Genomic DNA, 27,856 nt, shown 5'->3' with positions numbered 1-27,856 from the left:
CAGTGGGCACGAGTGGACAGTGTCCTCATACCTATGTAGTTTATTTTGTATTTTTTCTGGTAACAGAGATTTACATAAAATGTAGGAGTGTGCAAATCACTGGGCCATCAGGCTCTGATCTCAGGATCAACTTAAAAATGGAATCCGAGGAGGGTGGAATTTGAAAGAGCCCAGAGTAATAGCCTGTATAACAAGGGAAAGGAAAGTGCTGATGGTCAAAGAAACAAATAGACTCCTAGGTGCAGTGTCACTCTACACAATCCAGAGTATATGTATACATCATGCTGCATGCACACATTTCCAACCACAAATGCATTCTCGAGCCTGCAAGTAATTGTGCAAAAGTACGTGTTACAAGGTCACACCAGCAGCTGCAATGCATTATAAAAATGTTGAGTCAGAATAACTGGAGTCGAGTTTCAGCAACCTGAGTTTACCTAGGAAAACCTTATCAGTAAAGAATAATATTTTTAGTGATGGCGCAGCGATGGGGATTACATGGCTCAACAACCATTCTGCGGATGCATTAAATTTACTGTAGGAGATGGTCTAAAAATATGTACTGGTCTTCAAATGGGACATATTAGTGATCAGAGGAAAAAAAAGAAAATATCTGGAAATTCCTTTATTTCTCTGAACCCAACATGGCCTAAAGAAGGCTTAGTAATGGAGTTTCAGGAATCCTGTTTTTTTTGGGTGTGCAACAGTGTGCCAAAAGAACCAAGAGGTGTTAGTAGTCTATTGGTTCATATTCCATCTCATCCATGTGGTGGTCTCTGGTGGGATCTTTGTGTTATTTTCTCATCTGCTTTTGAACTTTCCCTGTCTCCTATAATCTGCTACATCAGACCTACCCCCGGCCTCCATTGCCCGGTCTGATTCCCACTGAGTCCTCTGAATTAGAGACAGAGATGACTTTGTCTCATAATTCACCATCAGTGTGGTTCCATTTTCTGTGGTGTAGCAGCTGATAAGCCCACAGCGCTTCCTTCTGCTAGCTCACAACTGCAGCCATCAATGAACTTCTGTATCATCACCACTCCACCACTCCCGGCCTCAATGCTTTTATGTGATAAACTGAACTTCCAGAAGACCTCTATACCAATCCAGGTGAGGTAACATAGTAAAGAAATATATGTGGTAACTCTCAGATGTAAGTAAGGTAAGCGTAACATACAAAAACAAGGATGAATGATCTGCAACATTAAAAAGTTGCATAATCTTCCATGCAGATCAATATAGCAGGTTTATGCTTACAATGCTCATATAATAATAGCAACAGGGTAAAAATCATTACAAGAAGTAACTGAAAGAGCAAATCTTACTGGGATGTGAGGCAAAGTAATTGTAACTTCATCTCCTTTTCCAACCTGCAGCTCTCCCTCACAGGAGGTATCAATCGAAGCTGGTTTGAAATCATCTAATCATAAAAAAGGAAAATGTTACAAAAGTGCAGAAAATGTGCATTTTGTTTCTGTGCTTCAGGGAAAAATGCTACCATATCAGTAACTTTGTTTGTTTTTCAAGGTAAAGTGCTGCAGCTTGTCATAACAGTTTAGATGCCGGGAGGTGGAAGTATCCAAGCAAAAATGGCCAGTGAGGTCACTGTAAACAATACAGCACGTCTATAGCCACTTCTCTTAATTACATAATGCACGTGCCACAGAAAATGTTTCTGTAGCTACATTTTGTATATGGATACTACTCAGGGTACTGTGATATGTGCATCTTATTTCTAGATCAAGGGGTAATGAGTGAAAAATTAAGACCGCACTGCAGACCTAGCCTTAAACCACTAGGAATGAAAACTAAATGAAAAACATCAATTTAAAGGAATTAGTAACAAGTATGAAGCATAAAATACAACATACAACAAAAATAAATTTGTAGGACAAAGACTTTGCCTTATCTGTTGACTGTATACTTTCATGCAGTGTCTTTTCCTAGGTAAACATTCCTTAAATTAGCTAAGAGGGGTGTTCCTGCACATATACTCTATGAGACACAGGCTATATTTGAACCTAAACTACTCAGAGCTCACCAGTGTCATACCTACATTGCTAGAACCGTACTCATACCACGCCAAAGGTTCCTTTAATCCACATGTCAACGTCTGCATTGTGTAGCTATTGATTTTTTTATACTTGTCTTATGGCAGTTCTAGATTATTATTTTCCTTTTTTTTTAGAAATGCTAGCCAGTGATAGCATGGACAGATTTTTGCAAGAGGGGTTTACAAATGTACGTCTGACTGAGGTCAGGTTCTTCAAACCAAGGGAGATCAAATATTGTAGGATGGCTTTTTATGATCTCCAAGCTTATGACTAAGTTTAGTGTCTGAAATAACTTATTACAAATTAACTTATTATAAATGGAACACACTGAGCTATTTTTGTGGTGAAGCAGTGGAAGATACCATATATGCACTGTATTGGAAGTTGTCCTCTCTGGACGAAGTCCAGCACAATTATGTATTTTGAATTATTGCGTACTAGGCTTATGGTCTCAAATTTATGTCCAGTCTGTGGACTGAAAGGCTTGATGAACGGAAAGCAATGAAGGTGTATAAGAAAACAGCTAAAAGTGTGAAAGCACTATTGGCTGTGGATTCTTTGTGAAATGTGGTTAAAATGTTGTTAAAGCGCAGAGCAAACGCTGGTAGAACAAGAAGCTTGCAGGAGGCACTATATCCTATGAAAATTACACTTAGGATTCCCAGACTATTGAAATTATGTATACAGGATCTAAATTACAAATAAGAATTTGCCAGTGAAAGAATAAGTGCAGAACTTAGTGGTGAAGTCTCAGCAAAAAAAGCCAGGTGATATGATTGCTGGTGTATCTGGGGCCGTAAATGAGGGAGGAGGATCATAACAATCAAGACAAGAGGATCTTAGGATGTGCAGCATACTGACAACAGCAATCAGGGTTTCCAACAACTTAGTCCCTTGAAAATGTCTGCATGTACTGGCGATGTCCTTCGTCTCAAGTAGCATGTAGCCTTAAGCCGCCCAAAAACAATGGTTAGCAGCAGCAAATTTGAAAGTAGTTTTGTTCTCCTTCTGACCTACTTGGAAGCTCCATTTGATTATAGAAATGCAGATGTACAAAGCTGTGGGTGTGCAAAGCACAACTGTGGGCGTCTAAAGTGAATCTGAGGCTGTGTTAAGCAGTGCGCAAAGGTGTGGAACAACCACCAGGGGTTATTCCACCATTGCTAGCTCCTTTTTAAGAAACTGAACATCTGACTTTTTTCAATAACATGGAAGTTAGAGTTCATATGTGTGCAACTTATGTAAGTGCATTTATCACAGTTCAGTAGAGTACATCATGTGTTCCCTGGGAAAGGGCAGCATGCCACAACTGGAAGGGAAATCAATCAATGGTTGAAGCGGGCTAACATTGCTCCTTGATGCGTGCTGGAGGAGTGGGAAAAAAGATGTGAATGACATGTACAGACTAATGGTTGAAGTGTAGCTGAAAACTCCTGCAAGTACATACTTTAGTAAAATTGAAAGGCCTTGGCTAATAGCTATCACTGAAAGAAGGGGGAGAGGAGGGAGGCCGGAGGGGGCGGAAGGGAGTGGAGGAGGAGCAGCAGGAGGAGGGGGGAGGGGAAGTGAAGAGGGAGGGGGAGGAAGAGGCAAAGGGGAAGGAGGGAGAAGTAGGGGCAAGGGGAAGGAGGGGTAGGAGGAGAAGGCAAAAAAGGAAAAAAGGAAGGCAAAAAGGAAGTGAGGGAGGAAAATAAGAAAGAAAGAATGAGAATGAATCAATCAGGATTTGTATAGTGCAGCTAATCACTCGATATGGTATTGCTTGCAGGCTCCAGAGGGCTCATCCGAACAGCCAGGTCTTGAGGGCCCTCCGGAATCCCAGGGTGAGGGAGCAGACAGAGGAGACGGCGTTGATCTGTGATTTCAAGGTGAGCTTGATATCAATGGTGCCGTAGTCGGCGGGTGTGGGTCCAAGGTCTGATGGCCACCACAAGTAATTCCATGGGTTGCTGTTGTTGCCGAAGATCAGTGCTTCCGTCTTGGTCGTTTTCAGCTTCAGGCAGCTGTTCTTCATCCAGTCAGCGATGCTTGTCATGGATCTGTGGTCCTTGTTGTGATAGGGTCATCGATGAGTGAGAGGATGAGTTGGGTGTCGTCTGTGTAGGATATTATGTTCAAACAGTGAGATCTGACGATGTTGGCTCGTGGGGTCATGTATAAGTTACAGAGCGCTGGGCTGGAGAATGAGTCCTGGGGGGGCACTGCAGAAACTATCCTTAGTTTCGGAGGTGAAAGGTGGTAAGCAGACTCTGGGCCTGATTCTAACTTTGGAGGACGGTGTTAAACCGTCCCAAAAGTGGCGGATATACCACCTACCGTATTACGAGTCCATTATATCCTATGGAACTCGTAATACGGTAGGTGGTATATCCGCCACTTTTGGGACGGTTTAACACCGTCCTCCAAAGTTAGAATCAGGCCCTCTGTGTGTTCTTCCAGTGAGGAAGAAAGTGATCCAAGAAACAAAAGAGGACGAATGTAAAAAAGAAAGCAGGAAAGACGAAAGAGGGAATAAAAGAAAGACTAAAGATAAAGAAAGATAGAAAAATGCAAAAAAGAAAGAAAGAAGGAATGTAAACAGGAAAGAAAGAAGATGGAAAGAAAGAAGGAAAGAGGGTTCACAGTATAAAATATTGGACACTCAACCCCAAATTACACCCTACCTATGTTTAAATAAAACTGTTACAATATTCTGCAAATTAAATACAATAAAGTTTGGTTTCCTTCCTGGGCAAAGTTCGTTAAAAAAACCATTGGTGAAACTGAGTCCAGAAACACAATATGGTATACAGTGAAACAGCAGCAATCCACCTAAAAAGGAATTTACAATGGCATAGTAAGGATCAGAAAATGACAAAGCTGGAATGTGCCTTGCATTCACTTCAAACGCGCCCTAGCTTTCACATTAAGCACCATTGGTACTAAAAGGAACTAGCTTATGTGCCCATGTCCCCTTGTGCAGTCATTCAAAGTGGCATTAATCCCAGGCTTAAGGAGGCTGGCCAATTGACCCATGTTATATGCTTTAGTGGGAGGAAGCAAAATGTGAATGACACAACAACAGACCAATGGATGAAGAGAGGTGGCTGAAAGTCCATTTAAGTAAATTATACATATTACTTTAGTAAAATCAAAAGGTTTTGGCCAAAATAAGTATATTATACATGACATTTTAGTAAAATCAAAAGGTCTTGGCTAACACCAGACCTAACGAGCATTGGCAAAGCAAATAGCTCTCGCCTATGAAGCTTATTGGCTTTGTCAATATGTTTTTACCCATTATTAACAGCAGCGCGACTGCTGTGCGGCATGGCTTGCTAGCCTTGAAAATGTTTAATGCACTACACCCTCTGGGGGCTAAATATATGGTTCCACTGCATTACTTTCTCCCATTTGTTTTTCATGTGGTTATGCTCTCTAAGGGCTGACTGTATGTTTCTTCCAAAGTTCCTTTTTTAATCGTGGTGTTCCCTAGGGGCTGTTCTGAGCATTGCGGTCAACATACTATAATATACTACAATATTCCCAGGCATGAAAACTCGCCCCATAATGCCTTTGCATGGATTTGCTTTTAGCCAGCCAGCAACTCTGATGGTGGTCTGATGAAAGCACTATTCTATTGGAATTAGCGTGGCAGATTTAAATTAGGATGCTAAATGGCAACATTTTCATTTTTTGCTGCAGATAGAGGAAGAAGGTAAATGGAAGTGCTTTAGTTATATGCAGGGCCACTGGAATTACATGGCAGGAAAAGACAAAATTATGAGGCAGGGTTGACCAATTTATGTGGCAAGAAAAGTCCAGTTATGAATTTACAATGCCAATAGCTCTAACTCAAGCAAATGCGAGATCAACTGCATTGCAAATGCTTGTTTACCATAGAGTCTCGCAAGCAAGCCGAAAGCGCTAGGGCATGTTCTCGCAGGCTCGACCCTAAAAATGAAATGCCTACTGAGGAAACGTCTTCTTTTGGGGAAGTGATTTTCAAGTTTACAGCTCCAAACAGCTTCAGATTTATTGTTGCTATCTTTGATAGTCCGAGAAATTATTGATAAAGCACCTTCACTGGATCAGGAGTGGTGTTAACTTCAAGAATGGATGAGGTAATGTGCGCCCAACAGAATCAAAATACTCAACAGAACAAGCAGCATTATCAGTTAAGTAAGTCTTCTTGAGACAAGTAAAACTTAGAAACCATGATAGCTCATTAAAATGTTCAAGTTTGATTCTGACGGCAAAAATGTGGTTAATCAGTCGAAATAAGGAATTAACATAAGGCCCGGTGAAATACATCCAAAAGTCTGACAAAATATTTTATGCCCTATGCATGAGATAGACTGCCGTGGGTCTGCTCTCTAAGAAAAAATAGATTGACTTATGGGTCACCTCCAGTTTGAGCTCCCTTTGTAATAAAATAAAACCCCTCCTACGTGGTTCTCTATCGCTTCAAAGTCATACTTCTTTCTTCATCAACTAAATAAACCAAGAACAGTGAAAACCCGGGAAATATACTTTTCCTTATTGTTGGACTTTTTCCCCTATTTGCAGGGTCATCCCCAATCTTTTTGCCTCCTTCCTCCTAATTTTTCTGACCTGCATTTGTTGGCTTTAGGACTCTGAGCACTTCACCACTGCTAACCAGTGCTAAAGTGCATATGCTCTATTGTATTGTTGATAGGTTTATACATGATTGGCATATCTGATTTACTAGCAAGTCCCTAGTCAAGTGCACTAGAGGTGCCCAGGGTATGTAAATCAAATGCTACTAGTGGGCCTGCAGCACTGGTTGTGCCACCCACATTAGTAGCCCTGTAAACATGGCTCAGACCTGCCACTGCAGTGTCTGTGAGTGCAGTTTTAAATTGCCAATTCGACTTGGCAAGTGTACCCACTTGCCAGGCCTAAACCTTCCCTTTTCTTACATGTAATAGACCCCTAAGATAGGCCCTTGGTAGCCCCATGGGCAGGGTGCAGTGTAAGTTTAAGGTGGCACATATACAAATGTGTTTTATATGTCCTAACAGTGAAATACTGTCAAATTCGGTTTTCACTGTTGCAAGGCCTATCTCTCTCATAGGTTAACAAGGGGGCTGCCTTTAAATATTATTAAAGCACAGATTCACTTTGGGAGTAGATGGACATATGGAGTTTGGGGTCTCTGAACTCACAATTTAAAAATACATATTTTAGTGAAGTTGGTTTTGAGATTGTGTGTTTGAAAATGCCACTTTTAGAAAGTAGGCAGTTACTTGCTTAAACCATTCTGTGACTCTGTCTGTTTGTGGATTCCCTGTCTGGGTTACTTTGACAGTTGAGCTATTTGCACCTCTCTCTATACAGTGACAAAAAGGGAGCCGGGGTGTAGCCTCCATATCCTGATGAGCCATCTGTGCTAGGAGGGTGGGGAGGTGTGGTCACTCACACCTGAAAGGGCTGTGCCTGCCCTCACACAATGCAGTCTCCAACCCCCTGGTGTGTGTCTGGGGCCTGGCCTGGGCAAGACAGGATCTCAAAAAACAAGAGAGACCTTCCTTTGAAGTAGGCCTACTTCAAAGGCAGGAAGGGGTATAAGAAGAACACAAAAAAAAAACCTGAAAATTAGATCACTTCTGGAATCAAGAGGAACCTCTGCCAAGGAGAAGAGCTGAAGAGCTGAGGAGAAGTGTTGCCCTGCCTGTGACAGTGCTTTGTGGAGCTATCCTGCAGTTGCTGCTTCTGCCTGTGAAAGGGGACAAAGACTGGACTTTGTTCTGCATTCCTGCTTGTGAAGAATCTCCAAGAGCTTGAACTGAGTTTGCCTTCTGTTGTTGAAGTCTCAGGGCCATCAAAGACTTCACCTGCCAGCACCTGGACTCTCTGCTGAGACTCCTGCCCTGCCAAGTGGTGCCCTATCCAGTTCCTGGGCCCTTGAAAGGTGAAGCTGGCAGAAGAAGCCTGAAACTCCACACACAGACTGCCGTGCAGGGAAATTTTTGACGCACCTTCCGCGACGCGGCTGATAAACGACACGCACCAGCTTCGCGGCTGAAATCAACGCTCCACCTGCATCGCGGCTGGAAGATCGACGCAACGTGGCTGGAGAAATGACGCGCAACACCCGCTAACGGAGGCTGATAACAACGTAAACCGCACGCATCGCGGTTTTGTGATACTGTGCGACCGGATGCTCAACACAACATCGCTGGGCATGGAAAAACAATGCAAAGCCTGCCTAGACCAGAGGTGCCTGTCTGGATCGACGCATTGCTCTCTTGCGGGAGAGACAAAACGACACACGCCGACCCAACCGGAGGAGGAACGACACACGGTCTCACTTGCGAGGGAGAAATTGACGCATCGCTGGCCTTTTCCGACGCACACTCGCCCGTGCAGTGTTATTTTAACGCTACCCAGGTACTTTTGTACGATAACAGCATTCTCACTGTTTTCTAAGGATTTAAGACTCTTAGGCCCTCATTACAACATTGGCAGTAAGTGCCGCTTGCCGCCAACATACTGCGACTACAGCGGTATACCGCTACCCGTATTATGACCCACGCATAGAAATCCACCACTATACAGACACACAAACAACTCCGCCAGCCCAAAGGTCAGTGATAAACTGGTGGTACCAAAACCCACACCGTTACGCCAACAGAAATTTGCCCACAGTATCATGACTCATGAATCACCGTGGCAGTCATTCAACCGCGGTAATCCACTGGCGGTACATACCGCTGCGCTCAAAATACACACACAGTAACAAAACAACACCACATTGGACAATTCAAAATACACACACCTGATACGCATACACATACCACACCCACAACACTATAAAACACGCACCCACAATACCCACAACCCTTTACAACCCAAAGATTTTGGGAAGTGAGAGAGAGACAAGCCAGGAGCACCCACTGAATCTGAGCCACAAAACACCATCACCCATACACCATCCTCGCACCTCACAGCACACACCTCAACACATCACCCCACACACCCTCACACATACCACTCACACTACACCCATGGCACCACAAAGAAACCCCAGGTTCTCAGAGGAGGAGCTAAGGGTCATGGTGGAGGAAATCATCTGGGCAGAGCTACAGCTATTCGGATCACAGGTGCAGCAGACGTCCATTGCTAGGGAGATGGAGCTATGGTGGAGAGTCGTGGACAGGGTCAACGCTGTGGGACAGCACCCCAGAACAAGGGATGACGTCAGGAAGAGGTGGAACGACCTACGGGGGAAGGGCGTTGCATGGTTGCAAGACACCAGATAGCTTTACAGAGGACTTGCGGTGGACCCCCACCTTCTCCCCCACAACTAACAACATGGGAGGAGCAAGTCTTGGCGTTCATGCATCCTGAGGGCCTGGCAGGAGTAGCAGGAGGACTGGACTCTGGTAAGTCAAATCTTTACTACTTTATCCCCCCCTACCTGCACGCCATCACAAACTTCTATCCCTACCCTCACCCCCATCACTCCACCACCTTACATACACCCCACCATCACAACCCACCCATCCCAATACCGAGCCCTGCATGCTACACCAATGCATGGACCCCCATCACAGACCTGCATAGACACCCATCATCCCCGCATGCACACTAGTGACAATCACTTAGCCAAACCAATCACAACTCACATAAGGCAAAGCTGCCTTGCTAATAACAACCATAGAGGGAAACATATCCATGCACAAGATGGCACACGCAGATACAGTAACACTGCATTTACATCCCCACAAGACCCCCACTCAACGTCATCGGAGAGGAGGTGCCAGCCACATCCAGTCCCCCCAGAAGAGGCCCACAGTGATGACAGCAGCTCTGCACGCCTGGATCACGATGACCAACCTGGCCCATCAGGGACCTCTGGACAGTCAGTGACCCAGACACAGTCCCAACTCACCACAGAGCCTCCCCCCTCAGGAAACACCATCACAGCACCCACCCAGTGGGCCCATCCCTCGGTCCCCAGGACACGTCAATCAGCAGTGTGTCCACCACTACAGGGACCCCAGGCAACCCCACAAACACAGGAGGATCAGGGACATGGGGTCAGTGGCAGTGGGCACACGGTTCAGGGGACAAAGGCACAGGACAACAGGGAAGCTGGGAGGACTGCTGTGTGACAGGGGGAGGACAGACCCAGGGAACCGACTCTCCACTAGGCACTCACCAACATCCTGGGAGCATACCACCATTCCCAGGACACCATAGGCCAGATACTGGCCAAGTTGCAGGAGACCCAGTGGCTGCAGGAGGGACAGTACCTGGGGATCAGGGAGGACCTGAGGGACATCCACACTACCATGGTCACCATTGCAGGGGTGCTGGCAGACAAGGCCAACACCATGAGGGAGGCAATGGCACACCAACGGACCCCTGACACTAGCCACACCGAAGAACAGTCCTCCACCTCCGCCGATGCTAGTGGACAGGAGGCCCAGCCACAGGACCAACAGGCCACCAGCACCCCACCCCCTACAGAAGGAGAACCACCCCCCAAACGGTCCCTGCGATCCAGGCAGAAGCCAGAGAACATTGCCAAGACCCCCGCCAAGAAATGAGACCCTCCTGATTGTCACCCTTCTGTCCTACTCTGTCACCCTGTCCACCTTCAACTGCCATTGCTCCCCTTCCTATGCCACCTTGGAAAATGCACTTGTGATACAAATAGACTGGACTCTACCCTCAACTTTCCTCCATCAGCAACCCAGCCCATTGAAATACTCACTCCACTTATTAGCACCAAAATAAACACCCTTGGAACAAAATCAAATATGGAGTCTGTCAATTGTTTGACAAATGAATTAGTTTCACAGACTGTAAACATTGCAATTCAAATGCACTGTAATATGTACATAGGTATGACCTGTAGTGGGCAGCAGTAAACACACCAGGAGCCACAGTGAGGCACAGAGATCTGAAAATAGAGATGCCAAAGGGTACAATACGTGGCCATAGAAATAGGGAATTCAGGCTGCCATGTTCAATGTCAAACACAAAACTGCAATGGAAGGTGACGTTACAGTGTCCTACCTGTGTTTCACTGGAAGTACTGTTGAATTAGTGTAGTTCTGTTGTCCACATCTTCTTCCTCTGCCTCCTTTTCGTCACTGTCCACAGGCTCCACCGCTGCCACACGACCAATCCCCAGGCTCATCCTCCTGGAGAAAAGGCACCTGGCGTCTCAAGGCCAGGTTGTGAACATGCAACATGCAACGATGATCTGGCACACCTTCTTGGGTGAGTAGTATAGGGATCCACCTGTAAGATGGAGGCACCGGAATCTGGCCTTCAGGAAGCCAAAGGTTCTCTCAATGATCCTCCTTGTTCTCCCATGTGCCTCATTGTAACGTTCCTCTGCCCTTGTCCTGCCATTCCTCACTGGGGTCAGTAGCCATGAGAGGTTGGGGTAACCAGAGTCACCTGCAAATATCGAGGGATACCTGTTAGCCATACACTCACCCTTAGGGCCAAACCCACACCCATATACCTACATCAAATGGGTGGGGACCATGGGCTCACCTATTAGCCACACCTGGTGCCGCTGGAGTTGAGACATCACATATGGGATGCTGCTATTCCTCAGGGTAAAGGCATCATGCACAGAGCCAGGATACTTTGCATTGACATGGGAGATGTACTGGTCCGCCAAACACACCATCTGCACATTCAGAGAGTGAAAGTTTTTTTTTTATTTCGGAACACTTGTTCATTTCTCCGGGGGGCAGACAAATGCAATATGTGTACCATCAATGGCACCAATGATGTTGGGGATATGTCCCAGTGCATAGAAGTCAGCCTTCCAGTCATACCTGGGGAAATACGATGTAGCTGCGCATGTGTTACAGCAGGGCAGACAACACTCTGGTCAGCAGGTTTGAGAACATAGGCTGTGACATCCCTGATGCATGGCCACTGTCGCTTGGAAGGAACCACTTGCCAGGAAATGGAGCACTGACAGGACCTGCACTAGAGGGGGGATACCTGTGGGGTGGCGGATAGCTGAGATCAGGTCTGGCTCCAATTGGGCACACTGTTCTTGGATTGTGGCCCTATCATGTCTGTAGGTCAGGATAATGTGCCTGTCCTCCATTGTCGCCAGGTCCACCAGGGTTCTGTACACGGGGATGTCTCCATCTCCTATTCATCCTCAGTGGTTGAACCCTAGGGTGAAAAACGGTGAGCAGAAGGTCATATACACACATATTCCAAAATTAATATGCCATTTTTTCTTTACAGAAACAGTATGTGAAGTCGTAAGTCAGTTGATGTGCCAATGTCTGCTGTGACGCAGTTAGGTGCCATGGCCTGTGCCCCCCTGAAATGGCGGCTGCCTGACCTGTGAGGAGGGACAAGTGGAAATGAAGTAATTCCACTGGCGTTGTGCGCCGTTGCGGTTGGCGGTCGATGACCGCCGCGCAACTTTGCATTGGTTATCATTGGACCCTAGGGCTTCCAGGAGCCAATGGCGATGTACGCCGGCGGTGACGGTACGCACCGCCGCGGACGTGACCGCCATTTTCTATCTGTTCACTCACTTGCTACCTGACCTTCAACAGGAGAGGACCTACACTGCAAGTGCTGCTGTGAGCTGTGTCTGGAAACGACAATGGCTCGAGTGTCTGGGGAAAGGGCCCCTGCCTTCACTTCGGAGGAGTTGGAGAGACTGGTGGATGGGGTCCTACCCCAGTACACTTTACTCTATGGACCTCCAGACAAGCAGGTTAGTACACTGCGAGCATGATGCGTTGGCCATGAATGTATGGATTGCTGTGTGTGTACGCCTCGTGTAAGGAGGGGTTTAAGGGGTCCTGGGTAGAGTGCTGCATGTATGGTAGGCAATGTATGTGTGTAAGGGGATGGGGGGAATATGTTGGGCCATGAGTATAACAATCCGGACGGTATGACTAAACCTTTTCTGCTGGTTTTTTTCTGCAGGTCAGTGCCCATCAGAAAAAGGGTATTTGGCGCGCCATAACCAAGGAGGTGTGGACCCTGGGGGTCTTTGACAGGCGGAGCACCTCCTGCCGTAAACGGTGGGAGGACCTGCGCCGCTGGGCAAGGAAGACGGCAGAGGCCCAGCTGGGGCTGGCCTCCCAACGAGGAAGGGGTGCCTATCGTACCCTGACCCCCTTGATGTTCTGCATCCTGGCGGTGGCCTATCTGGAGTTGGATGGGCGCTTGAAGGCATCACAGCAGCCACAAGGGGGTGAGTACAGATTCAGAATCATAACTTTGCACGCGTTAAGGTGTTACCTGGGTGGGGGATGCGGGTGCCCCTAGGCCAGGGCCAGGGCGAACATGGCAGGATATGTTCAATGATGGGCAAGCTCAGATACACTGCCACCCCAATAATGTTAGTGGGCATCTACTACTGGGCAGGGTCCTGTGGGTTTCAGGTGTGCAGCCCATGGCGTTAAGCATTGTACCCCATGGGCTGGTGACTAGCATTGTAACAGGTAGCGCATGGCCTAGAGCATAAGGCTGTTCCCTGTGAGTTGTGTACGCCAACGGTAGTGTTGTTGCTGGCACTGACCAAGTGTATCCTCTGTCTCTCCCCCCATTTTTGTTTTGTCACCCTGTCCTTGTGTGCATTAGCATCATCTGGCAGAGGAGCAGAGGCACCGGTGACGGTGGGAGCTGCATCTCACATGGGCCTGGAGTCTGAATCCACCAACGATGAGGGCACCAGTGAGACGTAGGGCGAGGGGAGCACCACGACTGAGCCAGGAGGGGACACTACCGACAGTGACACCTCCTCCGATGGCAGCTCCCTGGCAGTGGCGGACACCTCTGTGGCCACCCCAACTACAGGTACATCCGCCACCCCTGTACCAGCACCGCCCTCCCAGCAGCCCCTCAGGGAGTTTCCTCTGCCCGCTCACCCAGGAGGGCGGGCATCTCCTTCACCTCAGGCCCTGCCCCAGTCAGCCCTGCTGCCCTCAGTAAGGAGGCTATTGACCTCCTGCGATCTCTCTCTGTTGGGCAGTCAACCATACTGAATGCCATCCAGGGTGTAGCAGTGCATTTGCAACAAACAAATGCATACCTGGAGGGCATTCACTCTGGCGTGGCGGCCCAACAGAGAGCATTCCAGGATCTGGCCAACGCACTGATGGCAGCCATTGTCCCTGTCTCCAGCCTCCCCCCTCAAAATTCCTCTACCCAGTCCCAATCCCCTCAACCCCAGCCTATACCAAGCACACCTTCAGACCAGCAATCACCCAAATCAACAGAAGTGGCTCAGGCAAACACAGGCACCACACTTCATCTCACAAACACTCACACAAGCACCATCCACATGCAGACACACCAACATACACTGCCTCCACTGTGTCCCCCTCCTCCTCGTCGTCAACCTCCTTCCCAGTAGCGTCTCCACTCACACCTGCATGCACTCCATCCTCATCCACTACCTCCATCACCAGCACGCCTATCACTACAAGCCCCTCACTGGCAGTCACCACCCCCACATCCATGCACATGTCCCCTGTGTCCTCTTCCACTGTGTCTGTGACCCCTCCTCCCAAAGTACACAAACGCAAGCACTCAGACACCCAACATCCATCCACCTCACGACAGCATCCAGACTATGCACCTGCACCCAAACACAGCAGACTGACACCTCCTACAACCACTCCCTCTTCCTCCACACCCAAACCTTCACCCTCTTCCCGCCCCAGTGTCCCTAAGAAGCTTTTCCTCGCCAACAATGACCTATTTCCTACCCCTCCCACTCCCAGTCCTTCACCTCGGGCCAGGGTGGCCAGAACCCAGCCCAGCACCTCGGCCACCCAGTACATGGCCGCTGTGGTTTCTGCAGCAACTGCAGGTGTGAGAGGCTCCAAGGAGTCACCCGTCAGCCCAGCCAGTGTGCCAGCACCACCTACCAAGGTCAAGAAGGGTCCGCCACCTAACAAGGGCAAGAAGGGGACACCAGCCAGCAAGGGGAAGGAGGCACCACCATCCAGCAAGAAAAAGACACCAGCTGGCAGAGGCAAGGAGGCACCACCATCTGCCAGGGGCAGGAAGGGGCACACAACACCAGCCACGGCACTTTAGCCGTCCACGGCTGCAGGTGAAGGCCTGGACGTTACCACCACCACTGCCAGCACCGCCACCTGCACCGCGGCCAGCACCGCCACCTCCACCGTGGCCAGCACCGCCACCTGCACTGCGTCCAGCACTGCCACATGCACCGTGGCCAGCAGCACCACTGCCAGCAGCAGCGGCCCCAGTGGGCAGCCGTCCGAGGCTGCAGGTGAAGGCCTGGAGGCTACCACCACCACTGCCAGCACCGCCACCTGCACCGCGGGCAACACCCCCACCTGCACCACGTCCAGCACCGCCACATGCACTTCCGCCAGCAGCACCACTGCCAGCAGCAGCAGCCCCAGTGGGCTGCCGTCCGAGGCTGCAGGTGAAGGCCTGGAGGCTACCACCACCACTGACAGCACCGCCACCTGTAGCACAACTGGCATCCACTGAGCAGCCGTCACCGCCGGCAAGCAGTGTGTAGTGGTGACTACATGGGCTGCAGTGCGTCCTGGCCCCTGCAACACCTGTTGGTGTGACACACAGGTGAAAGACTGTGACATTGCACCATCCAGGATGAAGCACACTGGGGACAAGGCTCCCTCCAGAACCAGTGGAAAAAGCCATCCACTCAGCCCCTCTTTGCCAGGATGAAGCACAGTGGGTACAAGGCCCCCTTCAGAACCAGTGGAAGAAAACATCCACTCAGCCCCTCCTTGCCAGGATGAAGCACACTGGGCACAAGGCCCTCTCCAGAACCAGTGGAAGAAGTCATCCACTCAGCCCCTCCTTGCCAGGATGAAGGACACTGGGCACAAGGCCCCCTCCAGAACCAGTGGAAGAAAACATCCACTAGAGAGACTATGGCTTTGCACTCCCCAGGACCAGGCAAACCACCCACTTGAGAGACTGTGGCTTTGCACTCCCCAGGACCAAGCAGTGGGTAAACCACCCACTAGAGAGACTGTGGCTTTGCACTCCCCAGGACCAAGCAGTGGGCAAACCATCCACTTGAGAGACTGTGGCTTTGCACTCCCCAGGACAAAGCAGTGGGCAAACCACCCACTAGAGAGACTGTGGCTTTGCACTCCCCAGGGCCAAGCAGTGGGCAAACCACCCACTAGAGAGACTGTGGTTTTGCACTCCCCAGGACCAAGCAGTGGGCATGGAGCCCCCTCCAGGCCAGTGGAGTTGTACCTTCTTCCGGGTGAGGTGCCCCCCCCATCCCCCTGAGGTGCCTGTGTGTTTTCGAGCTGATGCCCTGCAGTGTTCTCTCCGTATTGAGGCAGGAGTCAAGTGTGGCCTTGGCCTGTGTGTTTTGGCCCAGTGGGCCACGGACATTTTGGTGTGCGCATTGTCCCTCCTTTTGTAGATATTGTACATACTGTTTGTTGCTTTAAGAACGTAATTTTCTATATTTATAATATTACACTCAATTTAATCCATTCCTTTTGTCCTTGCGTAATTCCTGAGGGTTACGGGGTGTATATGTAATGTTGTTATATCTGTTTGTGTGTATGTTGTTGGGGGTGGGGGTGTTCCGTGTGTGTATCACTCACTTTTACCTCCCTTGTGTGCTAGGTGCAGTACTCACTGTGGTCGTCTTCGTCGGCGTTCATGCTCCTGGTGCATGAGAAGGTACACCAGCATTGGGAAAAAGTGCAGCTCGGGCTCCATGGCGTCGTGGTTCTTCCTTGGTTGTCCAGAGGTGAGTCGTTTCACTTCAGAGTACTGTTTCTGCTGTGCTTTTGATGGCGTTGGTACCGCCCTGGAACAGCTGGCGGATAGGCGTGTTGTAATGCAGTGTGCAGTACATTGTCTTCCGCCTGGCTGTTGGCGGTTACCGCCGCAGTGTTTGTTGCTACCACCGTGGCGGTCGGTGTATTAAAGTGGCTGTTTCTGTTGGCAGTTGCCGCCGTGGTCATGATTCAAAATTTTTTACCGCCGGCCTGTTGGCGGTGTTACCGCCGCTTTATCACCGACCGCCAGGGTTGTAATGAGGGCCTTAGTCTTTGAAAATTCATAACTTGACTTGTGTATGTTGGATTTTTTTCATTTTGGTCTTGTTATGTTTAGATACATATTACCTATTTGTCTAACCCTGAGTTGTGTCATTTTGTAGTGTTTTCACTTAATTACTGTGTGTGTTGGTACAAATACTTTACACATTGCTTCTGAAGTTAAGCCTGCCTGCTCGTGCCAAGCTACCAAGGGGGTGAGTAGGGGCTAACTGAGGGTGATTCTCCTTTACCCTGACTAGAGTGAGGGTCCTTGCTTGGACAGGGGGTAACCTGACTGCCAACCAAAGACCCCATTTCTAACACTTATCAATACAATATCTGGAAATTGACCAATGTACAGCCATACTGCTAGCTATAGACGTTCAGGTTGGGTGGCCTGTGAGCTGCTCCATTTGTGGAAACAGATTCATCCAACATAGTGAGCTCCCTCCCAACCAGAACCGGAGAGATGTAGAGCTAACTCCCTATGTTTCTAAAGAGTCTGGCTGGGTGTGCTACAATGTATTATTATCCTTTCATGTGTCTAATGCAATGATAAACAGACTTGGTAATGTTTGTTTTACCAGCACACTGGCCTAAGTCCGAAAAATTTCGTAGAAAATGATCAACTAAAATCCTCTCCCACATGTAAACCTTCAAATACTGACCCACTCATACCACACCATATGTTCCTCTGATCCACCTGTCGGTGTCTTGCAGTATGTAGCAATTGATTTTTTGTACCATGTTCTAGTACTTTATGTGTGTCTGGCGGATTTTGGGAGTTCTATGTGATTATTTTCCTAAGTTATATATTTTTTTAAATGCCAACTAGTGATAACATGAACAGATTTGTGCCAAGGGGTTTACAAATGTACTTGTGACTGTCGTCAAGTTCTTGAATGCATGTGTAATCAAACATTGTTGGATGTCTTTGTAAGATCACCAAGCCCATTAGTTAAGTGTGACATCAGGTTCAGTCGATGCCACTCGGGATTGTGTGCACAGTATGTTTTCTTCTTTTTGAGAATTGTTCACATTTTCTGTTTTTCCATTTTTGTTTGTGTATGTGTAATCTATTTTGTCTAGTGGTGTCCGCTTGATTGTATATTTTATATTTGACGAAGAGAGAAAAGTATGATAAGCTGTTGGTTGGACTGTCCGACCAGATTTAGTAAAATTCTATTTTTTCACCCACAAGCCTCTGATGGCATTGTGTCTGGGTCAATGTAGTTCCATTTGAAGAACTAATGGGGAAAGAGCTGTAAAGAAGAGTCTAATTGTGGAAGTTTGGAATACATTGTGGCTCAGGGAGGGAATTTACTTTTGCCATTGGCTCTTTGCACTTGTCTGCTCTTATCATTACTGGGGATCCACTGGTATCCCACCGGGCCATTCAGGCATTGATGTTTTGGTATTCCTATGTAGAGCACTGCAGATATAAATGTCTCAGTACTAGGATGCCAGTGGTAATTAATGTGTGTCAGGATCTGCGGATGTCGCCATAACGTGGAATACCAACACAGTGCTCAGACAGACGCACAGTAAGACAGTGTTTGATAATACCAGTAGACCTGGAGATGGGTGGTCAACAAATACAGACTGGGCACACAGCTGAACGCCCTAATGTCCTTCTATTTCCCATCTGTTATCACTGACTGGTGTGGCTGTGTACTATCCGCCAACTAAAGCCATAGTCCATTGAACATTTCTGCACGCAGTGGTGATGTCCTGCGTCTCAAGTAGCACATAACCTCAGGCTAATAAAAAAGGCACTCGTTAGGAGCGGCAAATTTGAAAGCAATTTTGTGTTTCTTTTGACCCCTCTGGGCGCTGCCTTTGATTATTTTTCCCCTGTGGATGTCTCTCGCACTTTCACAAAGACATGTAAAATATTTCCTTCTCTCAGCAGGCCCATTAACCCTGTTACAAGTGCCTAAATGTTATCCACGTGTGTCGAAGGAACCGCAGATATACAGAGCTGAAGATGTGCAAAGCACAGCTGTGGACGCTTATAGAGATAGGGAAATGTTAAGCAGTGGGCGAAGGAGTGGTGCACCTGTGGCAGATTATTCCACCTCTGTTTTTTTGTTTAGTTTTTACGAAACTGAACATTTGTCTGATTTCAACAATATGCAAGTTATTATGTATATGTATGAAACTGAGGTAAGTGCATTTTGTCTCGGTTCAGTGGAGTTACATCAATTCTCATTCAAAATAGAAATGGGAACTTACATAGACACCTACTATCTGTTGCAAATGCCACCTATGTAAGTGCTTACCACTAATAATACAGATTAGGCATCCAGTGCACTCTGGGGTATAGAAATGAAAATAAAAGGCAGAATTAGAGATACCAATCTAAGAGGCATGAAGCAACAGCGTGTGTTCTGTGGAAAGTGACTATCTGTCAGGTGTGGGGCACAACCCTTATAAGAACAATATTTTGATTTCCAATTTATGTAATTCTATCTGTAAAATAAGGTTCTATTTAGCAATAGATCAAGCACAGAAAGACAGTCGTAGCCTTTTAGGATAAACTATTAGTTAAACATACTTACTCTTATTAAAAAAAAAGTTTTGGGCTTTCTAGACACCCCTCTCATTTTCATTCCACTTAGAGTACTAGACTGTACACCATATAGCTTGCGATGCGCCCTATTTGCCTGCAGCTGCCTCTCACAGCAGTGCCCCTGTATTCCCTGATAGTCAAACCTCCTCACTTCTCCAGTACACACCGTATGAATTCACACCTGCGGCCCTCGCTCACGGAGGATGGTCTGCACCCTCCACCCCCATCTGCGCTCAAGCCATCCCGAAACTCACATCGGATGGTGTGGAAGGCCGCCTTCGGCCTTTTCTCGAAGCTCTCCCCCAGCCGCAGTCCGTGCTCCTCCCGGTCCAACAAGGGGTTCGGATTCCCGTTCATCGCCTAAGAATAACGATCACCCCAGACTGTATGTAAACAAACGCGCGAGCCCAGACAGACAGCGGAGGCGGGGCCTACGGGGGAGGGGCTCAGGCTGGAGGGACTTGGGCGGGGGAGGGCGGGGCCTGAGGATGGAGGAGCGCCGCATCAGGCGGAGGCGTGGAAGCTTGGGAGAGACCCCATTGCAGGTGAGCGTTACCGTGGCGGCCATCTTGCACCTCCCACAACCCGCTGTAAAACTGCCCAGCTCATCAAACAATTTTCTTATTTTAATTTGCTAACTGTGTTATATTCTTGTTTTGATTCACAGTATTAATGTCTCATATAATTCAACGCTCTCGCATCAGTTTGTTCAAAATGATTTTCCTTTTCATCAAAGCAAAGATAGCACACGTAGATCGCAGGCGGATATCTAATCTTGGGCATTTTCTAATGAGGACTTTGTTCCAAAGTGGCATCCGCATTTGTCGGTGAAAAAGAGTATGCTCTTTAGTGCGCTGTTCGCAGTTGGCGCATGCGCCGACCACTAGCACGGCGGTGAAATGAACCAATTGCCTGACTTAAAGTTGGCCGGCTCTGGGGACGTTTGAACTGCAGCGCGTGAGCCGTAGTAGAGAAGAGTGAGTGGTGTATTGCAGTATGGACAAACCAGTGGTGCACCATGTAGAGAAAGAAATTTAGGGTTTCCGACCATAAAAGCGATGATTGCGGAAAAGTGCTAGCCTTCGTTCCCACGTTCTTGGAGGCGGACAGGTATGAGAATTATCACACGTCCGAATTCTACAATAACAGCACTAGAAATTAGTTAAAAAGTTATTAAATGGTGATTTTATTACGAAAGTGAAAACTCAGCGTTTGCAGGTCCCGTGGCATGGGGACTGATCAGTGAGATCTATTTTAGTGGCTTTCGTTGTTTTACATTTCATATCATATACAGGTTACAACAGAAAATATGAATGAAGGGATGTTGAGCTTTTATAGCGCACTGTCACTCGCAAGTGAGCATCCTGGCGCTGTGCTGGGGAGTAACATGCATGGTTCCCTGTGTGAGAATGTATGAGTATGAACTGGAAGATGATACATGAGTTATATGAGGGAGAGACATAATGCATCGGGGGCAAGAAAGGGTCAGGTTTGAGACATTATTTCAGTTTTACTTCAGTGTCAAGGAACCGGAGTGTATTAGTCGTTTGGAGTAGCTTGCATAAAGGCTATTGCAATAATTAAGTATTGAAGTGATTAGGGCGAATGCAATGGTCTTCTTGGCGGCAAGAGGAAGAAAGTGAAATAATAGTTTTAGGGACTTGACTATATTGAAACACAGGCCGGCCACAGCTTGTGGGTAGGATAATAGCGCGGTGTCGAATTAGACCCCCAGATTTTTTGCTACTTCTACCGGGGTAGGGTATATGCGGTCAGGCCACCACTGTGAGAGGGAGAATGGACTGGGTTTGTCACAGAGTAACATTTTTGTTTTGTCTGTATTACATTTGCGGTGATTGTTTTGCATCTAGCTGATATCGGAGAGAAAGTTTTGAAAATTTAGTTCTGAGGTCATTTTTTTTTTTTTTTTGTGTCCAGCGTGAGAATCAACTGTATGTCATCAGCATAGGAGGTGGTCTTGAGTCCGTATGTTGTGATCAGGGAGATGAGGGGAGCCATATATATGTTGAAAAGGGTGGGACTGAGGGAAGATTCTTATGGCACTCTTATGTTGACTGATCTTTCGGTAGAGAAGAATTGTATCAGGGTGACTGTCTCCTATTGGTCAGAAATGATTTGATCCAAGATAAAGCCTTATGTAAAATCCCAATGTCTTCTGTTCACTGAAGAAAGATGTGGTGGGAGATGATGTCGAACGCTGCAGAGAGATCCAACAATATCAACACTGCATTGTTCCTTGCATCCAGAGTCATTTTTATGGTTTCAGAGACCTTAAGTAGATTTGACTCACTGGAATACTTGGGTCTGAAACCGGATCGTCGGAAGTGAAGTGCGTTAGAAATTTCAAGGGAATTGATGAGTTGATGGTTTACTAGTTTTTCAAGCACTTTTGGTAAAACTGGAAATAGGGACACTGGCCGGAACTTGCGAGGGTGGTAGAGCCTGCTAGGGACTTTATTTGAAGAGGTTTTACAACTGCGAGTTTCCAGATGGAGAGGACTTCCACTGTGGCTAGGGATAGGTTGAGCATCTGGTCGATTACTGGGTTGGCAGTGTCTATGGCTGCATGTAGTATGCAAGGTGGGCAGGGGTCATGTGGGTGCCAAATTTACAAGAGAGGATGACCTAGGGCTATTGGGGAAGGGAGATTTTCTGGAACATCGTCAACCTGAGCTGTGAGGTGTTATTAGGGCTGTTGAGACAGGGTTGACTAAAAGATAAGTTGTGGAGGAGGGGGTGAATCCCTGTTGTATGGCCTGAAACTTGCCTTTAAAGAGGGCATTCATCGGGCCGCATAGGACCAGAGATGGAGGAATATCTCTTGGAAGAGCTTTCAGTTGTAGGAAGACTTGGGAGATTTTAAAGATGGTTTTGGGGTTGTATCAGGCCTCCTCGATTTGAGTGGTAAAGAAGGATCTTTTTGTCTCCTTGATTTGCTTGTGGCACAACTCCTGCCCCTCTCTGAACCGGGGTAGGTCTTCCGATTTGTAAGCCTGACACTACTTGCGTTCAAGCTGTTTGCAATTGAGCTTTTGTTCCACTATGGCTGGAGAGAACCAGGGGGCAGATTGTTTTGGCTAGAACAAGTTGGTACGGACAGGAGATGTGAGTTCATTGGCTGTATCGGTAAGCCATGATTTGAAGGAATTCAGGTCTTTATTTAACTTTCTGCTAATGGTGGTGGTAGAGAAATGGGTGCAAAGGTTAGGATTGGTCTCCATGGCTCCCAACTTTTGTAGGGTGGTGGGGGTTTTGTCTTTTGGACGAGGGAGGGGATTCTGGGGATTGACTGTAAGATTAAAAGGGATCTGACCATGATTGAATGGTGGGGCCTCCAGGTGTCAGGCAGGGTTGGTTGGTACATATTCCATCGAGAGTGTGCACTAGCAAGCGGTTGGGAGGGGGTGGGGATAAGTTGAGGGAGACCTATTATCTCTAAAGTGTCTATGAAGTTAAGCGCTTGAGGGTTATCCAGGTTGTCAACACCAGAATGGTGACATTGGTGTAGTGAAGTAAGAAGGGGGCAAGTCTTCCCCGAATGAGGCTAGGAAGGTGGGTCCTGGCCCCGGGGTGCGATATAGTAAGCAGCCAGCAAAAGAGGGGCTGATCTTAAAGCAGAAGCCTAATCTTTCTGCTCCTTTAAGGGAGTCAGTGTTGGAAGAGCTATATTGGAAATTAACTCTAAAAATGATAGCACCACCATAACCCTCCGCCCTACCCCATCTCAGGTTCATGTATCTGTGGGGGTGGGGATGTTGTGGCAGTGACGGGGTTGCACTGGGGTTTAAGTTAGGTTTCAGTGGTGAATAAAAAAAAATCAAGCTTGTGGCCAGTGATTAGCTCCTAGACTTCCTGCGCATGTTTATTCAGTGAGTGTGTGTTTAAGAGACCACCCGAGAGGGATAGGTGGGCAGGAAAGGGGGCATCTAGAGCAGCATGCAGGGGAGTAGGGGGCGGCTCATTTGGAAGACCAAACTCACCCTGCAGCCAATGCAGGCAGCTGGGTTCAGTAAATATGTTGGATCCTAAATGTGGCAGTCACATAAGAGTTTGTTCCTCAAGCTTTTTAAAAAGTCGACAAAAAGTGGCTTACCTACTGTGGAATGGGTATCGTGGCTGGTGCTGGCCGCGGGACGGACAGGCGCAGACAGGCTTGCCTTTGGTGCGCTAGCATCGCGCCTGCGCAGTGGACCAGCACATAAGGGAAGATTTCAGCTAGACTCCGGCTCCTGGGTTTTTCCTGGGCCAAGCAACTAGTGCAGCACCCTCGAGATTGTGAGGGGGGTAGGACCGGTCCAAGTGTCGACTGAACACTTTACCTAAGGTGTCTATGTGCCGTCTAAGATACTGACACAATTAAAGTAGCAGTGCACTGATTTAAGACTTAAAAAGCAGTGATATTATAGCAAACAGTCCTTAACAGTGGCTGCGGCTTAATGTATTTAAAACTTAATATTTTAAACAATAAAGAGTTACAACTTATTGGTATTTAGCAGCAAAATGTCATTCTGTGCAGCAGTGAGAATAATTAGAGAGCAATGTTCCTCACTCTTAGCGCTTGCAATCAGGTTATCAGCGATGAGTAGAATAAATATAAATAAAATAATGTGGATCAGTTATTACACCAAACCTTAAGCATGACTGCCAGTTTTCAGGTATGTGTGACTTAGCACAGGATTAATTTTATCCACAAGTGGTCCTGCAGCATGATGTCAGTTTTCAAATGTCTTTAGTGATTTTCTGGATTTCAGAAATAGGTCTTTACTTAATGTGACAGTTAACTTAAGTGGGCTGAAGGAGGTAAACTATCAAACTGACATTACTTTAACCCCTGATGAGTGGCAGATTTACAAATATACAGTTTCAACAATATACCTTTTAAAGAAGAATCGGGAGGACAAGTTGAAGAGGCACAGGCCAACTGGGATATGATGGCTAGGGAACCAATAGCTAGTTTAGTTGGGCAAATTCGTAGGAAATACAGTTCAGTAGGATATAAAGTATGCACTATAACAATTGGAGCAGATTCTTACTGATAATGGATTATGAGTCCATAAATGAATTGTGAAATCTGGTAGAGGATGTTGGGACTACGCTTCTGAGGTCTGATAAAGGGATTTGCACCTCCATCGGTAAAGATCATTTTTAACTTCCTCCACAGATCCAAACGGGCTCGCCGTCACATCATCCTATGCCCCAGTGACTACAGAGCAATTATTATTAACGATACAGCTAAACGTTATCCAAGTAAATTTAGAACAAAAAGAAAAGTAATGAAAACATATATTTTCAACATTTCTGTTTAGTGGCTGTATGACATCTAAAAGCAACTGAACTGACAAAGTAGCTATTAAATCACATCAACATTAATATCTGGATTGGCTAAGGATTCCTAAAACACAACAGGCTATTTTAGAACACATGCATTTTCTGTTGTATGTCGACTTGAAGTGCCCAAATCCCACCTGTTCACACAGCAGTATAATGCAGTAACATGTAGTGGCAACTCAGCCATTATTGACTGATGTATTAACCTTCTGACACAATGGCCTGAACCATAGATAATGCGTAGTGATGGAGCAACCTAACTCCTATGGCTCTGCCTCTGACATAACAACCTTTGCCTACCAGATGGTCAAAGGATACCACCAACTAAACCGTGTGACAGTTGTAAACTTTCAGTGCATGGAGTTCCTCAGTTGCTTGTTAGTCACAGATGTAGGTCTTACCAAATATCTAGTGTATGTGTGTTGAGGCCTAATCGTGTGCCTACCAAGTCTTGTCACCGGTTCTGGAACTTTGAGAAAATGTCAGGGATTAGAAATGATTCAGCACTTTGGCTCGAGTTGAAAGTTGTCTCAACAGCTGCAGTTACTTTATAAATGGCACCATCTCTACATACCCAGGCCTCAGTGCTCATGGGACAGCGAGTTCCATCATCTCGCTGCCACAATGTAGCATGTTGTCGTTCACAGAACACGTTATTTGTTGGTGCTTTCTTGAATTATACTATGTGTTAGCTTGGTCATTACCATTTCTGTAAGCAGTGACAGGGTCCCATTTACAGCCGTTGCTAGCAAAGAGTTAGGGTCAAAAGGAAGGCAAAACTTGTTCCCTTGAAGTTGATCTTTGACCAAAACCTTCATCAGCTATATGGATATAACTTGGTGGGCCAGGTGGAGAATACCAACTATACCCTTGCTGCTTTTTTGTTGTTTTTCGATGACCTCTGGATGTGATGCTGTTGGTGACCATCATAGATGGTGAGGAGTGAAGTCCGCTTTAATCCTTATCAGTCCAAATGGAGGCAGTGTGTATCCAGAAGGGGAGCGATGAGTGTTGCGTTACTCTGAGGCAGGCATACGTCACTGTTCTATAATTGTCAGCTTTTGAGCGACAGTTCTCATTACTTTATTATGGTACTCATGAACCTCTTAGCGTCATTCACCTGGGACCACATCAGCATGATTTTGATGTGGTGTGTTTTGGAAGATTAAACCATTTATTGAATCCTTACCCTTGGAAGGATGAGGCGGTTGCATTATTGGTTATGATCTCTTTCAGAAGCCTGTGGGCCACCATGATTTTCTCTTTTTTTGTTGGTATTATTCCAGGATGGCTTGTCGACCTCCTTCCCCTCTGGTGCTGTACATTGCTATGGGGTTTGTGCCACATGTACATCCCAAATAAACAGTTTGATATAGTGGAAGGTTATTTGGTACCTAACCGATAACAGGAGTAAGCATCTGCAATATTCCATTTGGATGTGGTAGGACACCAGAGATTCCTTGGAACGTTTTAATAGTGTAGGGTTCCTATGATGCTGACAATGTTGAAATGGGTTTCATACGCGTTACCAGTTGGCAGTATTGTGTGCTTCCTCTTTCTGACATACATTTCTTTTTAGAAATGCCTCCATTTTTCTATTCTTTATTTACTGTTATCTTGTTTATTTGCCTTAGCAAATCCAGATAATTTACACACTTGCAGATCACACCAGTGAGTAAGGTACACCAGTCCCTTTTTTTAAGTGTATTTTCATAAACTTGTTCAGTTTGATTTCCCAGGTTTCCCAACCAAGAACTGATTTGGGGCTTTTTCTGGTGCTTCTTCAACACTTAGTGCATTACAGTAAGATGAATTCTCATACATGTGGGTCTGAATGTCATTGATTTTATGATGGCTTTTTCGCACAACCTAAATACACCCCTCCCTCCTCTTGGGGACCATGGAATTCTACCCACTGCAAACCTCTGCTCTAAGCATATTTTAAGGCTTGATATTACCCCCTCTGAGTCCCATTCTCCCAGACCTTGGGTCTGAGCTTACCAGTGGCCATACCTACAGCTAGATATAATTACCACTCATCTTAGGCCAACACAATGGTGCACTGAAAACAGGTATTAGTTTAGTAAATATATTGAAGGAAGTATCAAGGAGACTTATCTGGCAACAGTCCTGTAGAATGGGAGACAGTACCATTCTCTTCTACGGCACATACTCATACTACCATCCTGGCACATCACAGAACAGGTAATTCATCCCTGGGCTTATTTAGCTGCATTCCGAGCCCTGTTTGTGATCTCACCTTCAAGGAATCTCCTTGCATGTGAGAGGGTATCTTGTTGTGCATATGTTTTTCCCTAGCCTCTCTCCTGTATAACTTTATGATTTTGGTTGCAGACAATGTTAAATTTATGATGAGCGCACCAAGTAGAGTAAAGGCAAATTCATGGTAAGTACATATATCTATTATATATAATAAAGACTGCTAGAATCTGTTCTGACCTTTGTGTACTTGGAATTTAGTTTGAAAAGTGAAGTGTAGCATTTGAGCCTTTTTTTATACATTTTTTAAAACCATTATCCCTGAATGTGTTATTGCCTGAGTTGTGTAGATTAATTATCTTTTGTTTTGATACATCCTGTGCTTATCCTTCTGCTGGTTCCTCAGCCCTTTCAATTATTCAGGTGACATTTTCCCTTTATATCCTCAAGTATTGCAGGAACTCACTCTGTTTATAAAATACACCATCTTGAATAAATGTGTCTAATACGTTTGTGTAAAGAATTGGATAAAATGGATACTTTTATAGAAAACTGAACAACATTTTGAAAGATAAAAGAAAACAAACTAAAGAGAGTGATAGGTGAGGCGTATAATGTGAGAGTGAACA

General features: G+C 46.5%; 2 protein-coding genes across 5 annotated transcripts in view; one reads left to right on the top strand and one right to left on the bottom strand.

Annotated features, from left to right (window-relative positions):
• EAF1 (ELL associated factor 1) overlaps window positions 1-20,101 on the bottom strand; it is an 81,066-nt gene extending 60,965 nt beyond the window's left edge. The window contains exons 1-2 of the mRNA XM_069211937.1: window positions 19,913-20,101; window positions 1,326-1,420 (exon numbers count right to left, since the gene is read on the bottom strand). Of these exons, the coding sequence (XP_069068038.1) occupies window positions 1,326-1,420; window positions 19,913-20,015 (198 nt within the window). The 5' untranslated portion in view covers window positions 20,016-20,101. The remainder of the gene's footprint in view (window positions 1-1,325; window positions 1,421-19,912) is intronic.
• Window positions 20,102-20,152: 51 nt separating this feature from the next.
• Window positions 20,153-27,856, top strand: part of METTL6 (methyltransferase 6, tRNA N3-cytidine) — a 56,030-nt gene continuing 48,326 nt past the window's right edge. Inside the window, exons 1-2 of one of the 4 annotated variants that reach the window (XM_069211934.1) lie at window positions 20,153-20,203; window positions 27,363-27,414. The gene's annotated coding sequence lies outside the window, so the exon portion shown is untranslated. Of the gene's footprint in view, window positions 20,204-20,627; window positions 20,769-21,549; window positions 21,569-27,362; window positions 27,415-27,856 lie in introns of those variants that run through there. The other 3 variants (XM_069211933.1, XM_069211935.1, XM_069211936.1) reach the window with 3 other exon arrangements.

Source organism: Pleurodeles waltl, chromosome 10 (genome assembly GCF_031143425.1).
Source record: "Pleurodeles waltl isolate 20211129_DDA chromosome 10, aPleWal1.hap1.20221129, whole genome shotgun sequence".
In the NCBI taxonomy this organism is placed as follows: domain Eukaryota; kingdom Metazoa; phylum Chordata; class Amphibia; order Caudata; family Salamandridae; genus Pleurodeles; species Pleurodeles waltl.
Note: the sequence above shows the minus strand (reverse complement) of the source record. Positions and strands in the feature narration are given on the sequence as shown.